This window comes from Protobothrops mucrosquamatus, unplaced genomic scaffold (genome assembly GCF_001527695.2).
Source record: "Protobothrops mucrosquamatus isolate PMUCROS unplaced genomic scaffold, P.Mucros_1.0 scaffold1819, whole genome shotgun sequence".
NCBI lineage: Eukaryota > Metazoa > Chordata > Lepidosauria > Squamata > Viperidae > Protobothrops > Protobothrops mucrosquamatus.
This window is the reverse complement of record NW_015387953.1, coordinates 257,377-278,619: the sequence shown is the minus strand read 5'-3', so window position 1 is coordinate 278,619 and position 21,243 is coordinate 257,377. Positions and strand designations below refer to the sequence as shown.

Genomic DNA, 21,243 nt, shown 5'->3' with positions numbered 1-21,243 from the left:
TATCTAGGGGGCGAGGCGAGCCCTAAATAGAATACAGTCATGAACTCAGGGCGCTTCCTTCTCTTTAAGGGTGCGTTGGAGTAACGTGTGAACGAGCGAGCGAGCGAGACGGAGACGTGTTTGGGCTCCTTTATGGCCCCCCCCCGTAGGCAGGTTTATGCCAAAGCCACAGGCAGATAGACTCTACCTGGAGTGAAGCAAGACTAGATTTACCCGGAATGGTATATAGGGTCTCCTGCTTGGGAGGGGGTGGGTGGACTAGATGACCTCTAAGATCCCATCTTTGTTTATTCTGCATTCCGAAAAATGTTTTAGGCTTGCCAAGGCGTGATCGGATAACCCTTTGTTTAAACAGGCCTGCTGGTCACGTGTCCTACTCCAATTTGGGCACTGTAATCCGAACTGGCAGCCCTGAGCAGACGTCACTTGTGAAAAAAGACACGCGTGTTCACTCAAAACGTGGTTTGAGTAAACCCTGCGCGCCTTTTTCATAGGTGACGTTAGGCCGGGGAACTCGGTCCTTGCGGTTGCTTAATTTTCACTGATAAGAGTTTGGCGTGTTCGGCTCAGGGCTTGGTGCAACGTGTGAACGCAGCCTGTCTCCGGAAGCAGGTTCCCCAAAGTGGGGCAAAATGAATTCGCGTGATTCTTACCCCCCTTGGTCATCTCGCTAGGGTATACTACACAATTAAACCAACATCTTTTAATTATAGACATTCTAAGAGCTCGTTGACCTTAAATGAGTTAAATAATCTTAAAAGTAGCAAAATGCACACCTCCTGGGCAACAAACACGAAAATGCAGCCTGGGGTATTCCAGCAAGCTTACAACGACCCCTCCTGCAAATGCACCCAAAATGCACATTCAGAAGCAATTCACTCCGAATCTAGAACCGGATTCTTGCTGGACCCCGAGCCCGCTTTCCATCTCGACCCTGGGCTTCCTTGGTGACTTGAATTTTGCAGGAGCCCTTCGCTTTTCTTTTACTTCCAAATAATTCTTAAAAGCACGGGGAAGCTTCCTTGTCGTTAAATGTCGGAAATGCGAATTTAGAAAGCTGAAAAAGACAAAAAGAAAAAAAAAGATTCACACGCCTTGCCGTGACTCGGATTCGAACCGAGGTTGCTGCGGCCACAACGCAGAGTACTAACCACTATACGATCACGGCGAGCCACCCAGGCGCTGGGGAAACAGCTCGGCAACCACCTTCTTCATTTCTACATTCCCTGACGTCATTGGGTCTTCGAATGGGGAATTCATGCCTGTCTCGCACAGCGCCACCTTTGGTGAATAGGCTGAAGAACAGGATGGAAGGAACTAAACTGAATTTTTGGGACAATAGCCTTTAAATGACTTGCAGAGGCTGGCAATGGCTTTTAGACGCTTTCCACCTTTCCATCCCTATAATGATTTTTTTTCCCTCTGCATCCTTAAGAATTTTGCCTGCCTAGCTTTGCATTTGGCTGCCACAAAGAAGAGGGGCTCAACTATCCTCCAAAGCTATCCTCCTGAAGGCAGGACGAGAAGCAACGGATGGAAACTAATCAAGGACAGAAGCAACCTAGAACTCAGGAGAGATTTCCAGACAGTAAGAACAATTAACCAGTGGAACGGCTTGCCTCCAGAAGTTGTGGGTGCTCCATCACTGGAGGCTTTTAGGAAGAGATTGGACAAACATTTGTTCGGAATGATATACTGGTAGGGTCCCCTGCTTGGGCATGGGATTGGATTTGAAGTGGTCGTAAGTTGAGAACTACCTGTACTGATGTGAAAGAAATGACTAAATGTGTCCTGTATGAGGTTGAGTTGTGAGATTGACTAAGAAATCTTGTAACTGGGTGGCACCCAAGCATAAAGTCTACCAGACATCGTGGCACGTAAAATCAACCCTAATGGAACTGCTGGGTTTATTTATACTTCAGGGATCTTGTTATCTCCACTGTCCAAAGTTGATAGTTATACAGTTGGAACCTACAACGTGCAAATAAAATTTTCCAAGGAAGTTTTGCTGCATTGCATTGTCCTTGAGTGAATATAGCAAAGTGTAAAGATCATTCTTCTGCTTCTGATTATGTGTTTGTGTTGGTCCTTATCATTTTCTCGAATGCCCTTTGATGCTAAAAGCTAGAACCAAGTAATATTTTTGCAAGCCAACGTGCAATTTTTGTTCATTCATAGGATTTGTAATTCATAGAATTATAGAATAGAATAGAACTACAGAATAGAATAGAATAGAATAGAAGAATGAATAGAATAGAATAGAGACTGAATAGAATAGAATAGAATTACAGAATAGAATAGAATAGAATTACAGAATAGAATTACAGAATAGAATAGAGTAAGTGAAGAATAGAATAAGTGAAGAATAGAATAAGTGAAGAATAGTAGAATAGAATAGAATAGAATAGAATAGGAGAATGAATAGAATAGAGACAGAATAGAATAGAATAGAATAGAATAGAATAGAATAGGAGAATGAATAGAATAGAATAGAGACTGAATAGAATTGAATAGAATAGAATAGAATTACAGAATAGAATAGAATAGAATAGAATAGGAGAATGAATAGAATAGAATAGAGACTGAATAGAATAGAATAGAATAGAATAGAATAGAATAGAATAGAATAGAATAGAATTACAGAATAGAATAGAATAGAATAGAATAGAATAGAATAGAATAGAATAGAATAGAATAGAATAGAATAGAGTAGAGTAGAGTAGAATAGAATAGAATAGAATAGAATAGAATTACAGAATAGAATAAGTGAAGAATAGAATAGAATAGAATAGAATAGAATAGAAACAGAAACTTTATTTATATTAAATCCACTTAATATAATCCATTTGTGGGTGCTCCAACATTGGAGGTTTTAAAGAAGAGATTGGACAGTCATTTGTCTGAAAGGGTATGGGGACTTCGGCTTGAGCAGGGGGTAGGGTTGGACTAGAAGACCTCCAAGATCCTTTCCAACTCAGTTATTCTGTTCACTTCTGTTCCGGTGACATTTTTGTTCCCCTAATGACTTAGTTCCTTCTTATCTATCCCCCTTTCTTATCTGTCTCTTGAAGGGATCTTGTAGACTAGATTCCTGCCTTTTGTCCTCCCGGCTTACTGTACGTGCCTGCTTCATCTTGAGGTATGGCAATTTCAACCTAGTCTCACAGGAGCCCCCCCCCCCAAAGTTTGTGAATGAATTGCCCCTTGCTGAAGATTCATCCTGAGCTTTCCTGGCCTTTATTCCACCGCAGGCGAGTTTATTTGCCCTTCTGATTATTTTCAAGCTATCTCGAGATTTGCACTGTTTAATGTGTAACTATCATCTGAGCAACAAGGTTGTTGCTGAACCATCAGCATGTTTTACACTGCCCGGAGTACAATAGGGCACGCAGCCGTCCTGCTAAGCACATGGTTACTAAAATTATGGGATTGTGGTGGGCTATAGGGTTTTCAGGTGGTTTTTTTTTTAAGGGGATCCAGACATTGCAAGAGCTACTGGAATTCCACTTTATTGTTGTAGGTTATAATAATAGAATCCTGAAAGCCTGTCAAAGTCTACTTCTATTCCTTCTTCTACCAGATAAAATCAAGGCAGGGTTATTTTGCATTTTTTTTTCATGCTTTCCATTTTTCCAGCGCTGAATGAGCCTTTGCTTTCCCTTAACTGCTCCTGCATACGGAGGAGATCTTGAAAGGAAAAGATCGATTTTTGCATGACACTGAAGGCTCTGCCTAAAATATGACTTGAAGAAGCTAGAGAGAGCCAAAATAATAATAATAATAATAATAATAATAATAATAATAATAATAATAATAATAATAATAATAATAATAATAATAATAGTTGGAAGGGACCTTGGAGATCATCCAGTCCAAGCCCCTGCTCAGGCAGGAAACCCTATACCATTTCGGACAAATGGCTGTCCAGTCTCTTCTTAAAAACTTCCAGTGTTGGAGCATTCACCGCCTGTGGAGGCAGGTTGTTCCACTGGTTAATTGTTCTAAGTGTCAGGAAGTTTCTCCTTAGTTCTAGGTTGCTTCTCTCCTTGATTAGTTTCCATCCATTGCTTCTTCTCCTGCCTTCAGGTGCTTTGGAGAATAGCCTGACTCCCTCTTCTTTGGGGCAGCCCCTGAGATATTGGAACATGTTGAAACCCCATTCTAGCCCTTCTCTGCTCTTTTTTTTTTTTATAAACAAATTTTATTGATTTTTTTTTCCAAAATAAATAAACATACAATTATGGCATAAATCAATAATACAATTAATAAAAAAAAACAAACTAAAAAAACCTCCCATTCTAAGATGCTCAGTAGCCTCACAGGAACACATTCCCTCTCTTCAACCTACTTCCCTCCTTCCTTCTACCTCCTTCCCTCCTCTCCGCCCTCTCAACCGCTCTACTCTACACATCCCCCCTCCTTCCCTCCTCCTCTTCCAAATGTGGTCCTGGAGGTCAATCGAGCCTCCATTCTTGTACTAAAAAACCTCCTATTCTAAAATGCTCAACAGCCTCACAGGACCACATTCCCTCTCTCCAACCTACTTCCCTCCTCCTTATTTCTACCTCCTTCCCTCTTCCTCTCCACCCTCTCAACCACTCTACTCTACACATCCCCCCTCCTTCCCTCCTCCTCTTCCAAATGTGTTCCTAGAGGTCAACCGAGCCTCCATTCTTATCTCACTACCATTCTAGTATACCAAAATACATAAGAAATGCCCTTCTCTGCTCTTGACCCTAGCTTGAAGGTATCATTGGCATTTCACCCTGGCATTGGCATTTCTACCTGCTCTTTATTTAAGGAGTAGGGTCCCTTTGCTGTCTAAGACCAGCTGTGTTTCATATCTGAAGGACATCAAAAACCTGTGGTCCTCGGGAGAACTAACAAGTCTCCAGCAAGCCCTCCTGGAGATCTTTTTCGTGCAATCTACTAAATCCTCACCTCCCCTTCCTTGTAGTTGTGGGAGAATGGATTTTGACTTTGACTGGATTGGGGTCTTTCTTCTCAGTTCCCAGAGGAAAAAATGAAGTTTTTCCTGGAAATAGATAGGTGGAAATATCTGCAATGCTGCAATATAATGAAACTCCCAGGTGTGTGAGAATGGGGAGGAGTAGGACTTTAATGGGCTAATAAATCAGGTCTTTGGACTATGCAGTTAATTGATTACTGATTTATGATCTGGTCTTGAAGATTGAAGTGGTAAGAAAAGGGTTTCTTCTTGGTTCTGAGAGTGAGCTGGGCAGAGATTGATTTTGCTGTGAGTTATTGATCAGGTCGTGACATGGATGTGGGTAGGGTTACTGTCAACATTGGGAAGAGAATTAGACCCACTGAAGAGAAACAACAGGTTCTCCTAGAGGAAGGATCCAGACAGCAAAACAGTGGTGGTTGGTTTGTGATCTGCTGCTACCTGCAGATGTGAAAGGAAACCCAGTAGAAGGAATCGCAGTGAGTCTTGTTGGTTGAGCATAAGACCTGCACTTTGGTGATAGCAAAGGCCCAACCAATTTGCCATCCGGTACACTCAGTTGAAATAGTGAGTGCCAAGTAATTGATTAACTCACCAGGTTTGTGTCCCCTGCAGATCTTTGTGGCTCATTGACAGACGCACTCTACCTGGAACTAGGATTATAGGATTGAAGTGTTTGGGGGAGGAAGGTTGGGAAGAACAGGGGTGTGACCGTGGCTGCTCTGACAACAGGAAGATGCTCTGAGGTGCTACTTGCCAAGCTGACAGTGGACCTTTTCCTTCCAGAGCACACCAAGGTGGAGGTAGCAGCTTCAGGACCACAAGACAATGGACGAAGTCAAGATTTCAGCTAAAAATGGTGATAAGGGCTTGGCAAATCCAGGATTTGAAGATACAGTAAGTTTTTCTTCATCTCCTTAGCTTTGTTCTTTGCACTTTTCTCAAAGATGGTAATTGTGTCTGTGTTTTTGTCAGGAATCAGAGACAAATGGAAACGAAGCACTATATCTTGAGATTTTGGAAGAAAACCCTGTGCAGAAGAGTCATTTTGGGAGGTACTAAATATGGAAGGAAATGTGGGGATGTTGTTTTAGCTGGACAGTCAACTGTTGTTTAATACTATAAGATCCCCAGATGTTCCCCTTCTTAGAACTGTTGTTTTGTGTAAACCCCTGTAAACACTTGAGGGCAGCCTTAATCTGAGTTCCTAGTTTGTCTTTTCTGGGTTGTCAAGTCATGGATCCCTGTTTCATTACATAAACATATCAATTTGGAGCCGATTACAGACAACAAGCTTCCCCATGGAACATAGTCTCTAGGGCTCCATTTGCACAAAAACACTATAATCTTGAGATTATAGGATTACTTACTTCTATGAATAAGGAGGAAAGAACAATTGGATATTGTCTGTTATTATTACTATCGTTTACACGCTGCTCCCTTTCCAGAAACTCTGAGCAGTTTATGGTATTAATGTAGTGAGATATAAAAAAGAAGAATGAAGTAATGGAATTAATCAAGCTGACGTGGTTCCATATGGAAAGACCCTGATTTTACTCATCCTTAAAGGTCTTTTGGGAAAGCCATGCTTAATGGCTCTCCAAATATGTTACAATGATGGGTTGAACCAGATCTTTGGAGGTTAAGCTATTACACCAGGGGTCTTCAAACTTGGCAACTTTAAGACTTGTGGACTTCAACTCCCTGAATTCCTGGCTGGGGAATTCTGGAGTCCACAAGTCTTAAAGTTGCTAAGTTGGGAGACCCTTGTTTATTATTATTATTATTTGCGGTCAAAGACCAAAATGCAAGTGCAACAAAAGAAAACACAAGAAAATATAATCACAAACAATTAAACACCAGAAGGGGAGACCCTTGTATTCAAACACCTCCCTTCGACCAGTCCGCTCCCACAGAGAGGGCCTCCTTAGGGTGCCGTCGGCCAGACAATGCTGGCTGGCGACCCCCAGGGGGAGAGCCTTCTCTGTGGCAGCTCCTGCCCTCTGGAATGACCTACCCCCCGACCTACGTACAGTTACGGACCTGCGCCTTTTTCGCCGAGCCCTGAAGGCCCATCTATTCCGTGCAGCCGGCCTGGCGTAGTTTGATTGTGTTTTAGTGGGGGTTTTGTATGGGGTATTTTTAGAGCAGGCCTGTTATTTAATTTGATTTTAGAACAGAAACTTGCGTATATTTATCGTGGTTTTTATTATCACCTGTTCACCGCCCTGAGTCCCGTAAGGGAGATAGGGCGGTATATAAATAATAATAATAATAATAATAATAATAATAATAATAATAATAATAATAATAATAATAATAATAATAATAATAATAATAATAATAATAATAATAATAATAATAATGTCTCATCAGATGTCTTTTAGTGGACCCACCTCATTCTACAGTTGCTTGTTTCTCCACCCATTTCCTCTGTGCCCAGTCTATACATGAGGGCTCCTTGGTGCTCTCTGAGCTTGGTTATTTTTTGGGAGATGTTTCATTACCCAAACTAAGTAACATCATCTTATTATCTAGGTTGGGTAATGAAACATCTGCAAGAAAACAACCAAGCTCAGAGAGCACCAAGGACCTCTCATTTCAACCCTGAGCTGCAAATATTGTAGCTTTTTATTTAATATTTATTGTGATTTTTATTATTGCCTGTTCACCGTCCTGAGTCCCGTAAGGGAAATAGGACGGTATATAAATTTAAATAATAAATAAATAAATAAATAAATTCACTGGTAATGGGATCTTTAGCTATCTGTCTCATCAAGTTCTAAACAAGTCAAACAGATTCAGCTTGCAGAACACAGTCACTGAGACATACAGGCAATCTAACCTAATCTAATCTAATCATTAAATATCTAAAATGGGGCTCAACAAAATTATGTACAAGATCCCTTCTAGATGTTCTGTAATGTTGATTTTCTTGATTGGCCTTTCAGCAGATTCAAGAAAGTGGCTCAGCCTTTCTCGAAAGCAAAGAGTTTTTACAAGACTCATCGTGAATTATTCCACAAGGTCTTCTTAGGCATCTTATGTGCAGGTAGGTCTTTCACCCTCAGGTTGCACATGGTGATCACATGACCCCCAGGAAGCTGCAACTGTTATAAACACATGTCAGTTGCCAGGCGCCTGAATTTTGATGACATGACCGTGGAGATGCGAGTGCAAGGATCACTTGTAAGTCACTTTTTTTTTTCAGCGGCATTGTAATTTTGAATGGTCACTAAATAAATGTCATAAATAGAGGACTACCTGTATTCCAGCTGGTGCTGGAACCTCTGCCCCAGACCTTTGAGAATGGCACCGGTCTAAAGGAACGGTATGGACCAGCTGAACCCTATTTGTGGTGATTTCTGATGACTTGACACCCTGGGCTGTTCAATACTTTGATGTCTTGAGGTTCAATGCCTTCAGCCTTGGTGGCACCTCCACCAAGGCTGAAGTGCAGTATTGCAGGCTAACTCAGCCCACAGCTAGGAGTTTGATCCTGACAGCCTTCCATCCTTGACTCAGCCTTCCATCCTTCCGAGGTCGGTAAAATGAGGACCCAGATTGTTGGGGGCAAGATGCTGACTCTGTAAACTGCCAAGAGAGGGCTGTAAAGCAGTGTGAAGTGGTATATAAGTCTAAGGGCTATTGCTATTGCTCTATCTATCTATCTATCTATCTATCTATCTATCTATCTATCTATCTATCTATCTATCTATCTATCTATCTATCTATCTATCTATCTATCATCTATCTGGTGGCACAGTGGTTAGAATGCAGCATTGTAGGCAAAATCTGCCCACTGCCAGGAGTTCAATCCTGACCAGTTCGAGGTTATCTCAGGCTTCCATCCTTTTCTTCAGTAAAATGAGGACCCAGATTGTTGGGGGCAAATATGCTGACTCTATAAACCGCCTAGAGAGGGCTGTAAAGCAGGGTGAAGCAGTATATAAGTCTAAGTGCTAATTGCTATTGCTATTCTCATTTTAGGCTACCTGGCCTACTTCATTGCTGCTTGTTATCTGGACTACCATCGGGCCTTGGCGCTGATCATTCTAACAAGCCTGGCCCTTGCTTTGCTGGCTTATAGTATAGTCAAAAAATATTTGGGAGCCAAGATTATCCAGATGTTCCGCCCTTGCAGGAAATGCTGTCAGAAGGCCTGGCCGTGGCTGAAATGGTAAGGGGCTGATCTGCTGAACAGGTCAGTTTTAAGGTCAGGGGTTTTTTTTTGCAAGAAGCCATGGAGAATCAGTCTCCATTCTGCTCTTTTAAATATTAGATTGTTATTTTTTAGAGTGTTGAATTGGTGGTTGGATTAGGTGATTTTTCAGTCAATCTATGGTAACAGAGGAATAAATACAATACAATACAATAAATACAATACAATGCAATACAGTGAAAGAAATAACACAAGTGATGGAACGTAAACAGAATACAGTGGACAAAAAAAAGGCTAAAAAATGGATTGTGCCCTAAGATCCTCAGCCAGGTAAGTAAAATATAAATATTCTAGCCCAGAATATAAATATCAATATTCTGGAAAATAAGATGGGATAAATTAAGTATTGCAAGCCTGATGCCCCAGTACAGGGGTAGGCAACCTCGGCTCTTTTATGACTCATGGACTTCAACTCCCAGCTGACTCAGGAATTCTGGGAGTTGAAGTCCATGAGTCATAAAAGAGCTGAGGTTGCCTACCCCTGCCCAGTAGAAAAGGACTTTTCTTATATCCCAAACTATTATCTTTTGTTCCTCTCCCCTCTTTTTTTTCTCACAGGTTTATCTTGAATGTATATTTAATAAATGGCTTATCACGGACGAATGTTTAATCAAGTACCTATTAATGTGCCTCCTCTGTAATTCTCTAGGGTTTTGTGTGCCATTCTTCTGATTGGTTTGATCACATGGCTGGTTCTGGACGTGTCCCAGAGGAAAGAGCAGCTGGTCTCATTGGGAGGTTTCTGCGTTCTGGTGTTCTTGTTATTTCTCTTCTCCAAGCATCACATGGCTGTAAGGACCATCGTTTTCTTTAGCTTACAATCTTAAATCTAACCAAGATTCAGTACAACAGGCTGTCTTTTGCTGCTGCTTCCCCCCCCCCACTCTACCTCCACTCCCACTTCTCAGAGCAGTCTATAAACGATGTTGGCTTAGGTCAGGGGTAGGGGACCTTGGCTCTTTTACGACTTGTGGACTTCAATACCCAGAATTCCTGAACCAGCAATGCTGACTCAGGAATTCTGGGAGTTGAAGTCCACAGGTCATAAGAGAGCCAAGGTTCCCTATCCCTGGCTTAGGTAGAAGTCATTTGTGCATTGAAGACACCCAACCGTTCCTCTGGAACTTGGTTTCATCTGCAGCATTAGGAGAGTCTGAGTTAAAGTGATGCTGAGCACTGCTTGATTTTTCCAATCATATATTTGTCTATTTTGGCCTCTTTGGCTACTGAATGTCCATGGAGATCCTCAGTCATCCAGGTCATGATTGTCCCAAGGGTGTTTTTCCAAAAGGCAACTGGACTTTGTTTTACCTTGAAGACCTTTCATTTCTCATTCAAGAAGCTTCTTCAGTTCTGATACGAGTCCAAGAAGCTTCTTGGATGAGAAGCGAAACATCTTCAAGGAAAAACAAAGCCCAGTTGCCTTTTGGAAAAGCACCATTGGGAACTTGGCTACTGAGTTGTAAAGATCAACGTGGTTGAACCTCAAGGCTTCCATCTCTCCAATGTGCAAATCTGCTGTCTCTCATGGGTCTAGATGTTCACAAAATGTCCTGGGTTGCAGGTATCCTGGAGGGCTGTTTTCTGGGGCCTCGGTCTACAGTTTGTCCTTGGAATCTTCATTATCCGAACTGAACCGGGATTTCAAGCTTTCCAATGGCTGGGCAATCAGATTCAGGTATGGTATAGTAGTTGTCAACCGTCTGACTGGCGTATTCAATATTGAAGAAACTCTACGGTCTTGAGGTGCCATAAGAGATCATCTTTATTGAATACACATTCTGGCACTGAAGAAGCAAAATCAACTCTAGTTTTCCCATGCAAAAATCTGGTTAGTTAACAACAACTTTTCATAACCCCCTGCCCACCAGGTGTTCAAGCTGTCCAATTACATCCCTTTGGTTCATTATGGGAACAGTCCATTTCTCTGTCAGACACCTACTTTTGTGACCTTGGGTCTCATGGTCCATGGAGGGCTTCTTGAAACTTCTGTTTCTTCCCCGAGCTCTCCCACCCCCTGTTTGTATGGCAAGTTGAGTAGCAACAGAGGTTAGCAAGCATCTTAGCAATTCAACCTTGACAGTAATGTTTGAAGATGTTATATCCCATGTTCCTCAGGGACAAAATCCCACCTTTCAAGGGGGGGAAGGGGGACATGATAGCAGTCTTCCAATATCTCGGGCTGCCCCAAAGAAGAGGGAGTCAAGCTATTCTCCAAAGTGCCTGAAGGCAGGACAAGAAGCAACGGATGGAAACTAATCAAGGAGAGAAGCAACCTAGAACTAAGGAGAAACTTCCTGAAGCAGTGAATGCTCCAACACTGGAAGTTTTTAAGAAGAAACTGGACAGCCATTTGTCCGAAATGGTGTAGGGTTTCCTGCCTGAGCAGAGGGTTGGACTCGATGACCTCCAAGGTCCCTTCCAACTTTATTATTATTATTGTTATTGTTGTTATTATTGTTATTATTAACCATTTGTCTGAAATGGTGTAGGCCAGCAAATGTATATAATCACACCTTTGCGTTACACATAAACCAGTAGGATGGTCAAGCCACCTTCCCACTAGCTTATCTCCATACATACAGCCCAAATTGGTGCCAAAGTTGCCAGCTAAATTTGCAACAGTGAAAAGTAAAAATATTTTGATAATTGAAAGAGAGGGGAAAAAAATCCACTATCTCTCAAGTCACATGTCCACTGGCTTCAGTTTAGAAAGATCCCATTTGAACCATTAGCCAAATCAACTGGAACAAGACAATGTCCAGCTTATGATGACAAGATCTAGTGAGGAAGGAGAAGACGTAGATAAGCTTCTGTAGATCAGAAAGCTGCTCAAATTATCAGGGATCCTTCATGTTGAATCATATAGGAGTGCCATAATTTTTTAAAAAATGAACATGACTCTATTTCCAAATGTTCCTTCTAATATTGTTTCCCTTTCAGATATTCCTTAACTATACCACTGCTGGATCCAGCTTTGTCTTTGGGGAGAAACTGATCCAAGAAAGTTTTGCCTTTCAGGTGAATTCAGATAAACATATTCTCCCTCTTTAAGCTCCCTTAGAATCATATGACTTCTGTATACAAGCTCTACTATTACTCTTATTGGCTAGGGTTGATGGGAGTTGTCATTTAGCAACATCTGGAGAGCTACAGATGCCCTGTGATAAAAATGCACACTGTTCTGTTCTTTCTCCAGGCTTTGCCCATTATTGTCTTCTTCAGCTGTGTGATGTCCATTCTCTACTACTTGGGAGTCATGCAGTTTATGATCCTGAAGGTAAAACTGAGTTTTACAATTTCAGAAGTAAGCTTATAATTTCCCTAATGGAGCTAAACAGCATATTGATCATTACATACATCTGGTCATAAGGCACCTGGACAGGTCAAGATACATTATAAGGTACCCAAAGAGAGTAATATTACTTCTTCCACTACTGGGAAGTGCTAAAACAAGGGACACAACACGATAGTTTACAAGGAAGGGGGTGTGATGCTGTCATGATGAAGTAGGCAGTGCAAAACAAAAGTGTTACTTTGCTGAGTCAATGGGGGTACCAGAGATTGAAGAAGGGAGAAAAACATGGAAGATGCTATCTCAAAATGCATCAAGGAATCTTTGTTGATGAGAAGAGAGCACCACGGGATGGGGGCAACACAGGCAGAAGGGTTAATTCTATTGACTGTGACATCTGTGCTGTCTGTGGACTTCATTCCAAGTCAGACCCCACTGCTCCATCTAGGTCTTTGTCTAGACTGACCTTCTGGAAGGAGCTCTTCAGGATTTCAAATCCTTCAATCCTATTGAGATGGATCAGACTTTGGATTTAAGGCCTTGCTGGAAGGCAAAGCATATGCCTGCCGCTGAGCTATGGCCCCATAGCTAAGGATGTGTCATTGCTGCAAGATTGACAAATGAATCAGCAAGAGACTAAATCTAGGATATTTTGGGCAATGACCCATAGGCTACCAGTGTCCTTCAACTCACACTCTCCAACCTTTTCTTCTAACAGTTGTCCTGGCTCCTGCAAATCACAATGGGCACAGCAGCCACCGAATCCCTGAGCGTGGTGGGGAATATATTTGTGGGGATGGTAAGTGGTAAGTGTTCTTGACTTGGTCAACTCAACTTTCCCTTCTCTGAACAAGAGAGGGAACAGACTTCCATTCTGATTTCTTTCTGCTTTTCATTTCCCAAAGCTATTGTGTTTCTGCATTTGAGAATAGCCTTCTTTCTCCCCCCCCCCCCCCCGTACAATATGGAAAAAACTGCTGGGAAAGGGGGTACATACTTTTGAGTGCATTTCTCTGAACACGTGCATCTTTCCTTTTCTTCTTCTTCTTCTTCTTCTTCTTCTTCTTCTTCTTCTTCTTCTTCTTCTTCTTCTTCTTCTTCTTCTTCTTCTTCTTCTTCTTCTTCTTCTTCTTCTTCTTCTTCTTCTTCTTCAATATAACATTTCTTCGGTTTATTCTGCATTGCAACATTTAAAGAAATGCAGACTTCAGATCTAGCTAACCTTTGGATTATGTTTTGAGTCAGAAGTACAAAACTAGGTAAGTGTGCTTTCGGATGAATTAATCTTTCTTTTTTTTAATGTGAAACAATCACAAATCTGGACACTCTCTCTTTCTCATTGTATATCCCAGAACTAAGTATGTTGTTTAAGCAGAACATCAAATCATGCTATGTACTTGTTGTTTCTGAGGAACAGAATTCTGAGATATATTTCTGGGGTCTACAGGCTTCATGGTAAAACTCTGCTATTGGATTTTATCTTTTGTCCTCCAGACCGAAGCACCACTGCTCATCCGCCCGTACCTGGGGGACATGACACGTTCAGAAGTCCATGCTGTAATGACAGGTGGCTTTGCTACCATTGCTGGTAGTGTGATGGGCGCATACATTTCATTTGGGGTGAGTCTGGTGATGATGTTATCCATTCAGTTGTGTCTGACTCTTGGCGATTCTATGGACCAAGTCTCTCCATGTCTTCTGATCTTGCACTACTTCTTTGTTTTATGTTCTGGCTGATGCCAGCTTTGATGGCGGGAGTGAGTTTACTGTACAAGAAAATAAATATCAACAACTGAGTCTGCACAGCATCATTTTCTGTTGCGCAGATGATATGGAATCATCCGTGGCAGATTATACACACATTCATGATTCCTGAACCAGGATATTTGATGGCCTATGAGTATAGTATTGGGACAGTCCTTGGGTCTTTCCTAAGTGTAGGCCTTGGGATAAATTTCATTTAATCAGATGAAGGTTGTCTAGAAAAGGGATTTGATCAGGCCAAATGGGAACTGGAGGAACATCTAAAAGACATGGATTGGAGTAAATCGTTTTTTGACCAAGCCAATCTACTTGGACTATTGCTGCAATTCAGTTTAAAGCTAATCTTATTTTATTTTAATTATAATCTGGCCTTTGGTCTGAGCTGTTTTATTGGGGGAGGGGAATATTGTAGTAAAAGGCCATCTTGTGATGTGTAACTTGGTATTATCAGTATCATATTCCAATAAACTGTAGGAGCCTGGGCAAAATGTTCTATATTTCCCAGTAAGCTAATCGCCTTTTGATTAGAACTGATTAGATGAGGGAGCATATAATTATTCTACAGCAAAGAATATTTACATCATACTTTTTTTTTAACTGCCTGGAAAAGGTTTAAATTACTGTTGGGAAAGAGAAAGAATCCACAAAATCCCAGAGTTAATACTGGTGGATTAAAAACAACATATTTGCCAACTCTTCCGTGGCAATTTGCAATTCTTTTTGCAGATTGATGCCTCCTCTTTGATCGCAGCTTCAGTTATGGCGGCACCATGTGCTTTAGCTATGGCCAAACTTGTCTACCCAGAAGTGGAAACGTCCAAATTCCAAAGCTGCGAAGGGATCAGAATTGCCTGCGGGTGAGAGCAGCTAAAATCCACGCGATTCCCATGGCTTGCAGAAGGATCTGGGAAGCAGGTTTCAAGGAGAAAGTGGAGAAAGTAGAGGAAAAGACCAATGTGGCAAGCACAGCTGGGTGGGGGGAAGATTGGAGAGATACAAAATGAAGACATTGTGGCCCTACCTTCTCAACTGTTTTTATCTGGACAGGCAGGAGGGCCATGGTCCAGGTCCCATCAGTTAAAGAACGTCATCTAGCAGGATCTCTCTGTCACAGTGCCTGCCTTCTGAAACTCCATAGCCTCTGAGTGGGATTAGATTGGCCCTAACCCTGTTCAGCATGTTTTTCTCAGCATGTATCTCAGTTGTCTAGGAAGATATGGGCAGCAAACAAATTTAAGGAGGGAGGGAAGGAGCGAGGGAGGGANGAAGGAAGGAAGGAAGGAAGGAAGGAAGGAAGGAAGGAAAGTTGGTTCTGGATCATCTCCCCATTTCCTTCTTTCTTTGTACATTCCTGCAGGGAGGAAAAGAATATTCTGGAAGCTGCTGGTAATGGTGCCTGTGTCTCTGTGGGGCTGGTGGCCAACATTGCAGCCAACCTCATCGCCTTCCTGGCTGTGCTGGCATTCATCAACGCTGCCCTCAGTTGGCTAGGAGGGATGGTCAACTTGCCCCAACTCTCCTTCCAGGTATCTCCCACGAAACACCCACGTTGATTATGACAGGATGGTGAAAACACCAAGAGGCATGAGGAGTTGTCTAGCTAAATTATCAGGATGTGACATGCCCAGTCTGACTAGAACCGTCTCTGGTAGAAGAAGGCCACCTTGTGTCTTCTACTAGTTCTGGGTTTCTACAATCAACTGCTATTTGAGCGTGCTCCCTAGTAACGATGGAATTGGCAAGTATCAAATTAACCCTGATTTAAGGTATGCACTCGGCCCAGTTTTCAACCATCATTTGTTTCAGCAGCTAGTACAAGAAGAGAATGCAAAAACTGTGCCCCACACTCACAATCTCCTGGTGTCTAACGGTCAAAACTTATTGCATTGTGATAGATTGACCTTAGAGATTAAAGAGAAAGAAGATTCAGTTTACTTTAGAACATGGGATAATTTTTACCAATGGTTAGGAAAATGAACTAGTGAGAAATGAATGTGATACAGTATGTTATTTTGAATATATATTAGTAAGAAGAATGATATGCATTAATTAACTGATACTGTTTATGATTATCGTTTATTACACTTATTACAGTTACTTATTACTATATCAACTATTGTTAACTGAACATATGTACCCAGACAATAATCTGTTTGCTAAAGAAAATGTTATTGGGGGATAACCCCAATGTTGACCCCACCCCCTTCCCAACACCAATCCTGATCCCAACCCCATCCTAAACTTTAATCCTTATCCCGATCCTATTCTATCCCCAACCCTATAAAACTCAATAAATTTTAAAAAAAAACGTATTGCATTGTGCAACTCTAATATTTCAACTAGATCTTTGTTGAATTTAGCAAAGAGGGGTGCTCAGGAGCAGAAGGGCCAGTGGAGGTGTACAGAGGAAACCATGGCAGGTGCCAGCCATTTATTGGGTGTCAAAAGATGGCAAGAGACCAATCATGATCAGTTAGTTGAGCACTTTATTTGCAAAGCTTTTAAAAGAATTGTCTTCTGTCTTTCAGCTGATCTGCTCCTACGTCCTGATGCCTTTAGCCTTCTTGTTAGGGGCGAGCTGGGAAGATGCTTCCCTGGTTGCTGAGATGTTGGGAATCAAGTTCTTCTTAAATGAATTTGTGGCCTACCAGCAATTGTCAACGTACAAAAACAATCGCCTGATGGGTCTGCCCGAGTGGGATGGTTCTCAAAAGCAGTGGATTTCGGTAAGTACCCTGGTCGTAATACTGTATGGAAATGAAAGCCTGTGGGCTCTGCTCTTTCTCCTCCAAGCCCACCTACCCTACCCAAATCTTCTTGATTTGGCGGGAGCAATCTCAGAAACCAAGTCATGGACTTGGGCACCTTGGGCATGTGGTTAACAAAAGGTCTGACTGACTTTTCTTCTTAGACCGATGCGTTCCAAGCTTGGCAACTTTAAGACGTGTCGATCTCAACTTCCCCATGCTGGCTGGGGAATTCTGAGCGTTGAAATCCACACATCCTAAAGCAGTGATGGCGAACCTTTTAGAGACCGAGTGCCCAAAAACTGGCCCCGCCCCCACTCCAGCCCCTGCCCTGCCCCCACCCCACCTGCCCGCAGGGCCACTCACCGCCTCCAGGGCCCATCGCAGATCTCCCAGGCAGCCCAGCAGCGCCATGGTGGCCACGCCCTCTGCCCGTGCACCACAGCATCAACTGCATTGATGGGGTGTGAGGGCAGAGTCTTGTCTACGCTGCCTGGCTGCCATGTCCTTGGCTGCGCTGCTCCACGTGAGCCACGCTCGGAGGCGACTCTCCTCCAGGGGGCTGCTGGTAAGGAGGGGGTCGCAGGGGGAGGCAAGGTTGGGGCAATGGCATGTGTGCCCACAGAGAGGGCTCCACCTCTGGCACACGTGCCATAGGTTTGCCACCACTGTCCTAAAGTTTCTAAGGTTGAAAAACACCGCCTTTGACTATCCTTGCTTGCATACCCAGCAGCAAGTGCTGAGCAAGGCAAACTGGAAGATGCCAACTGGAAGAGGGATGAAGGGGTGGTGGATTTATTCTTTATCACAACACTGATTACACTCTCTCTCTCTCTCTCTCTCTCTCTCTCTCTCTCTCTCTCTCTCTCTCTCTCTCTCTCTCTCTCTCTCTCTCTCTTTCCCTCTCCCCCCCTCTCTCTCTCTCCGTAGCCCAGAGCTGAAACCATTTTAACCTTTGCTCTGTGTGGATTTGCCAACGTGAGCTCTATTGGGATCATGCTGGGTGGCTTGAGTAAGTCAACAAACCAGTGAGGAACATGGAAGACTTCATAGTGGGAGAAAAGGACTCTTTGCTGCCAGTGGCGGGGAAGGAATGGCCTGCCCCATAGCTACGTCCTTTGTGGCTTAAGCATCCCAACCTCCCCTTCCATAGGCTTGGTTATTCTCAGTTGCCAAAACGGTTTGGTCCTGAGAAGAGCCATTTCATTCATGTGACCCAGGTTCCATCTGTTTTTCTTTTAACACGAAGCTTCGATGGCACCGCAGCGCAAGAGTGAATTTTCCAGCGTTGTTCTACGAGCTTTGATCACCGGAGCCACCGTCTCCCTAATCAATGCATGCATTGCAGGTGGGTAGGAAATAACCTCCCCTCCCTGTGGGAGGAGAGTGGGGAAACAGGGTTAAACTTAAAGCTCCGTCTAGTAGTTGAACATAATTCTTGCTTGGTTTGAGGGACATACCCGTATAAGGTTCTCATGTTCTCTCAGCGCAAACTCATGTTTTCCCGCATGCATTTCACTTTGCAACAATATAGTCTGCTGGGTTGGACCTGCAAGTTGGCGACTTCCTTTCTCTTTAAGCAAAGGTGCAACTTTCCCCACAAGCTCTGAATTTTCTACCCACAGGAATCCTCTATGTGCCCAGAGATGTCCCTGACTGTCTGGACTTCTTTAGCAATACCGTCATCAACTCTACCAGCTACTCTCTGCATGAATGCTGCAAAGACTTGTTCGGCAGGTGAGTGCTTCTTTGTGTGGCACGTGTGATATACACAGTGAAAGAAACTACAACAAAACCCTGATTCTTTTTGCTTTCCTTCGACACAACTTTGCAGAGAGTAGGGCGCGCTGATCTTTCCACCAGCCAGGGGGAGTAGAAGATGGTTAGGATGCAGTATTGCCAGTGATGTGTGGGTCAATGCCTCTTCAATAACCTTAGACTTGATTCTGTGCATTAGTAAACACCAAGGATGATATTCTCTGGGTTTTTTAAAATCTTAATTGCCATGTGGAATGGACTTCAGGTCAAGGGCAATAGGAAAAGCTTTTGTCGTGGTAGACACGTATCATGTGCTAATTCCTGCATTGGTTTCCAAAGCTGAGTCTAACTCATCATCAACAGCTTCCAAGATCCCTTGAGATCCCATGTTTGAAAACTGTATTCTAGAAATATTAGCAGCTGTAGAAATCCCTTGACTATTGTGTATGTGGTCTTCTATTTTCTTAAAATCCTTTTTTTAAAAAAATGACCATGAGATGGCACTCTTTTGCCTTGGGAAAAAAACACAACAGCTCAGCAATCAATACTCAACTTTGTAGTGGCTTGCATGGTTCTCTAATGGCCGGTCATTTAATTTCCGCAAAGAAACATTGCAAATCTATCAAGTGCTGAACAAGATTTCCACATTACATTTATTGCTTTTTTTAAAAACAACAACAACCCTGAGATGATCTGCAAGACGGGTTCTCCTATTCTCAATGTCAGCATTATCCAGGGGAAATTAGAGACTGGCAAACCATATTTTGGAGAACATGGAGAGCTGTGGAGGCGCAGTGGTTAGAATGCAGTATTGCAGGTTAACTCTGCCCACTGCCAGGAGTTCGATCCTGACCGGCTCAAGGTTGACTCAGCCATCTATCCTTCCGAGGTTGGTAAAATGAGGACCCAGATTGTTGAGGGCAATATGCCGACATTTGTAAATTGCTCAGAGAGGGCAGTGAAGCAGTAACCATCAACTTTTTGGGTGCCAGGGACCAGTTCAGTGGAGGATAGTTTTTCTGCGTACTGGGAGAGGGGTGGTTTCACACACTGCCTGAATCCCACACATACACTGATGGGGCTTTGCTCGCTTGCGTGACCTGGTTCCTCGCAGGCTGTGGACCGGTGCTGGTCCACAGCCTGGAGGTTGTGGACCCCTGCTGTAAAGCACTATGGGATCAACAAGTCTAAGTGCTACTGCTATTAACCCCTAATCTCTTCTTTTCCACAGTTCCTTACCTAGTTCCAATGGATTCCTCTCTTTTAATGGCATCTGGGACACCCTAAACTCCAACACAACACAGACCTATCTCCAGAAATGCTGTGGTTATTATAGCTCCTCCATATGTCCCAAATGAGATGATGTAGAAGAAGAGGACAATTCACCGGATACGTAGAGGATGAATAAAGGAGGGGGTGGCGGTTGAAAAAATTCACAGGATTGTGAGAGAGAAAAAAAAAGGGGGGGGTTGAGGAGCAACATCTCACCTTCAACAGTAAAAGAAAGGGTTTTGTCAAAGAATTGAAGAATGCAAAGCTGCATTGTAATGTATGAAAAGAATCCTCTGGGTTTTTCTACTTCAAAGTGCTCCAGGCCAAACATCACGCAAACATGACACTCCTTTCGGCGATTTAATGTTGTGACAATGCAAAGAAGGGTTCAAGCAGTGGGTCATCGCACAAAGTTGCTCTCTGCAGAAATGGTCAAACCTTTTTTTATAATTAAACCCCAATGCAACTGAGCCCTAGAAGTTCCACTCCGCCTTCCTTTGACATCTTCGCATTCATTTCTGTTGGCTCTTCAGTCACAGAGGTGGCTATGCGTGTCTACCCACGGAAAAGCCCACGGAATTTCAAGGAGAGTTATATGCTCGAGAGAAAACCCCACTAACCTCGGAGTTTCTTCCCAAGTAATTTAAAAAAAACCCTCAAACTTGACAGGTGGCAAAATTACTTGTTTTGAAAATAAACCAATGTCCTCATTCATATTTTTCCAAGGAACCGTGTCCTCAAGTCTAGGATTACCAAAGTCTTGGCAATCGGTCAGATTTCAACAGAGAAATGCACATACAGTACATAAAATTCAGAGAAGGTCTCAGCTGCTTCCAGAGACAGGTGACATCCTGCTTCACTTTATTCAGCAACTCTTGAACCCCAGGTTGTTTATTATTATTATTGTTGTTAGTCCAGCATTACACAACCCAATCAGTCCCAATTTCTCCCAAGAATCCTGTATTCTTCTAAACCATTCTCATATAGGAGGGCTGCAAAACGATTCCTGCACCTGAAGGAGCTTTGAAGACAAGATTTGGCCCTGCTACATCAACATCACAGCTTCAGCAGAAGTTCCGTACATTAAGTGAGGTTCTACGTGGTTTGTTGGATGAGACACCACGGGGAGAGTCCACAAGGGGGACTCGGCTCCCTTCTTTGGCAACTCAAACCCTAATATCAAGCAGCAATATTTATAACAAATTGTTTTCAAATT

At 42.8% G+C, this 21,243-nt stretch overlaps 1 protein-coding gene and 1 non-coding gene across 2 annotated transcripts; one reads left to right on the top strand and one right to left on the bottom strand.

The window, feature by feature from the left end:
- Positions 1 to 1,096: 1,096 nt before the first annotated feature.
- Positions 1,097 to 1,168, bottom strand: TRNAH-GUG. Its single transcript has one exon. It is a non-coding gene; the product is annotated as a tRNA-His (tRNA).
- A 4,629-nt stretch (positions 1,169 to 5,797) lies between these two features.
- On the top strand, positions 5,798 to 20,669 carry SLC28A2 (solute carrier family 28 member 2). Its single transcript, XM_015823271.1, has 16 exons — positions 5,798 to 5,866; positions 7,883 to 8,021; positions 8,960 to 9,149; positions 9,841 to 9,982; positions 10,756 to 10,869; positions 12,135 to 12,212; positions 12,391 to 12,471; positions 13,205 to 13,285; positions 13,981 to 14,106; positions 14,977 to 15,107; positions 15,608 to 15,776; positions 16,779 to 16,976; positions 17,928 to 18,009; positions 18,247 to 18,345; positions 18,623 to 18,734; positions 20,561 to 20,669. The coding sequence occupies exons 1-16, from the start codon at positions 5,798 to 5,800 to the stop codon at positions 20,667 to 20,669; spliced, it is 1,920 nt and encodes a 639-aa protein (XP_015678757.1).
- Positions 20,670 to 21,243: the final 574 nt, after the last annotated feature.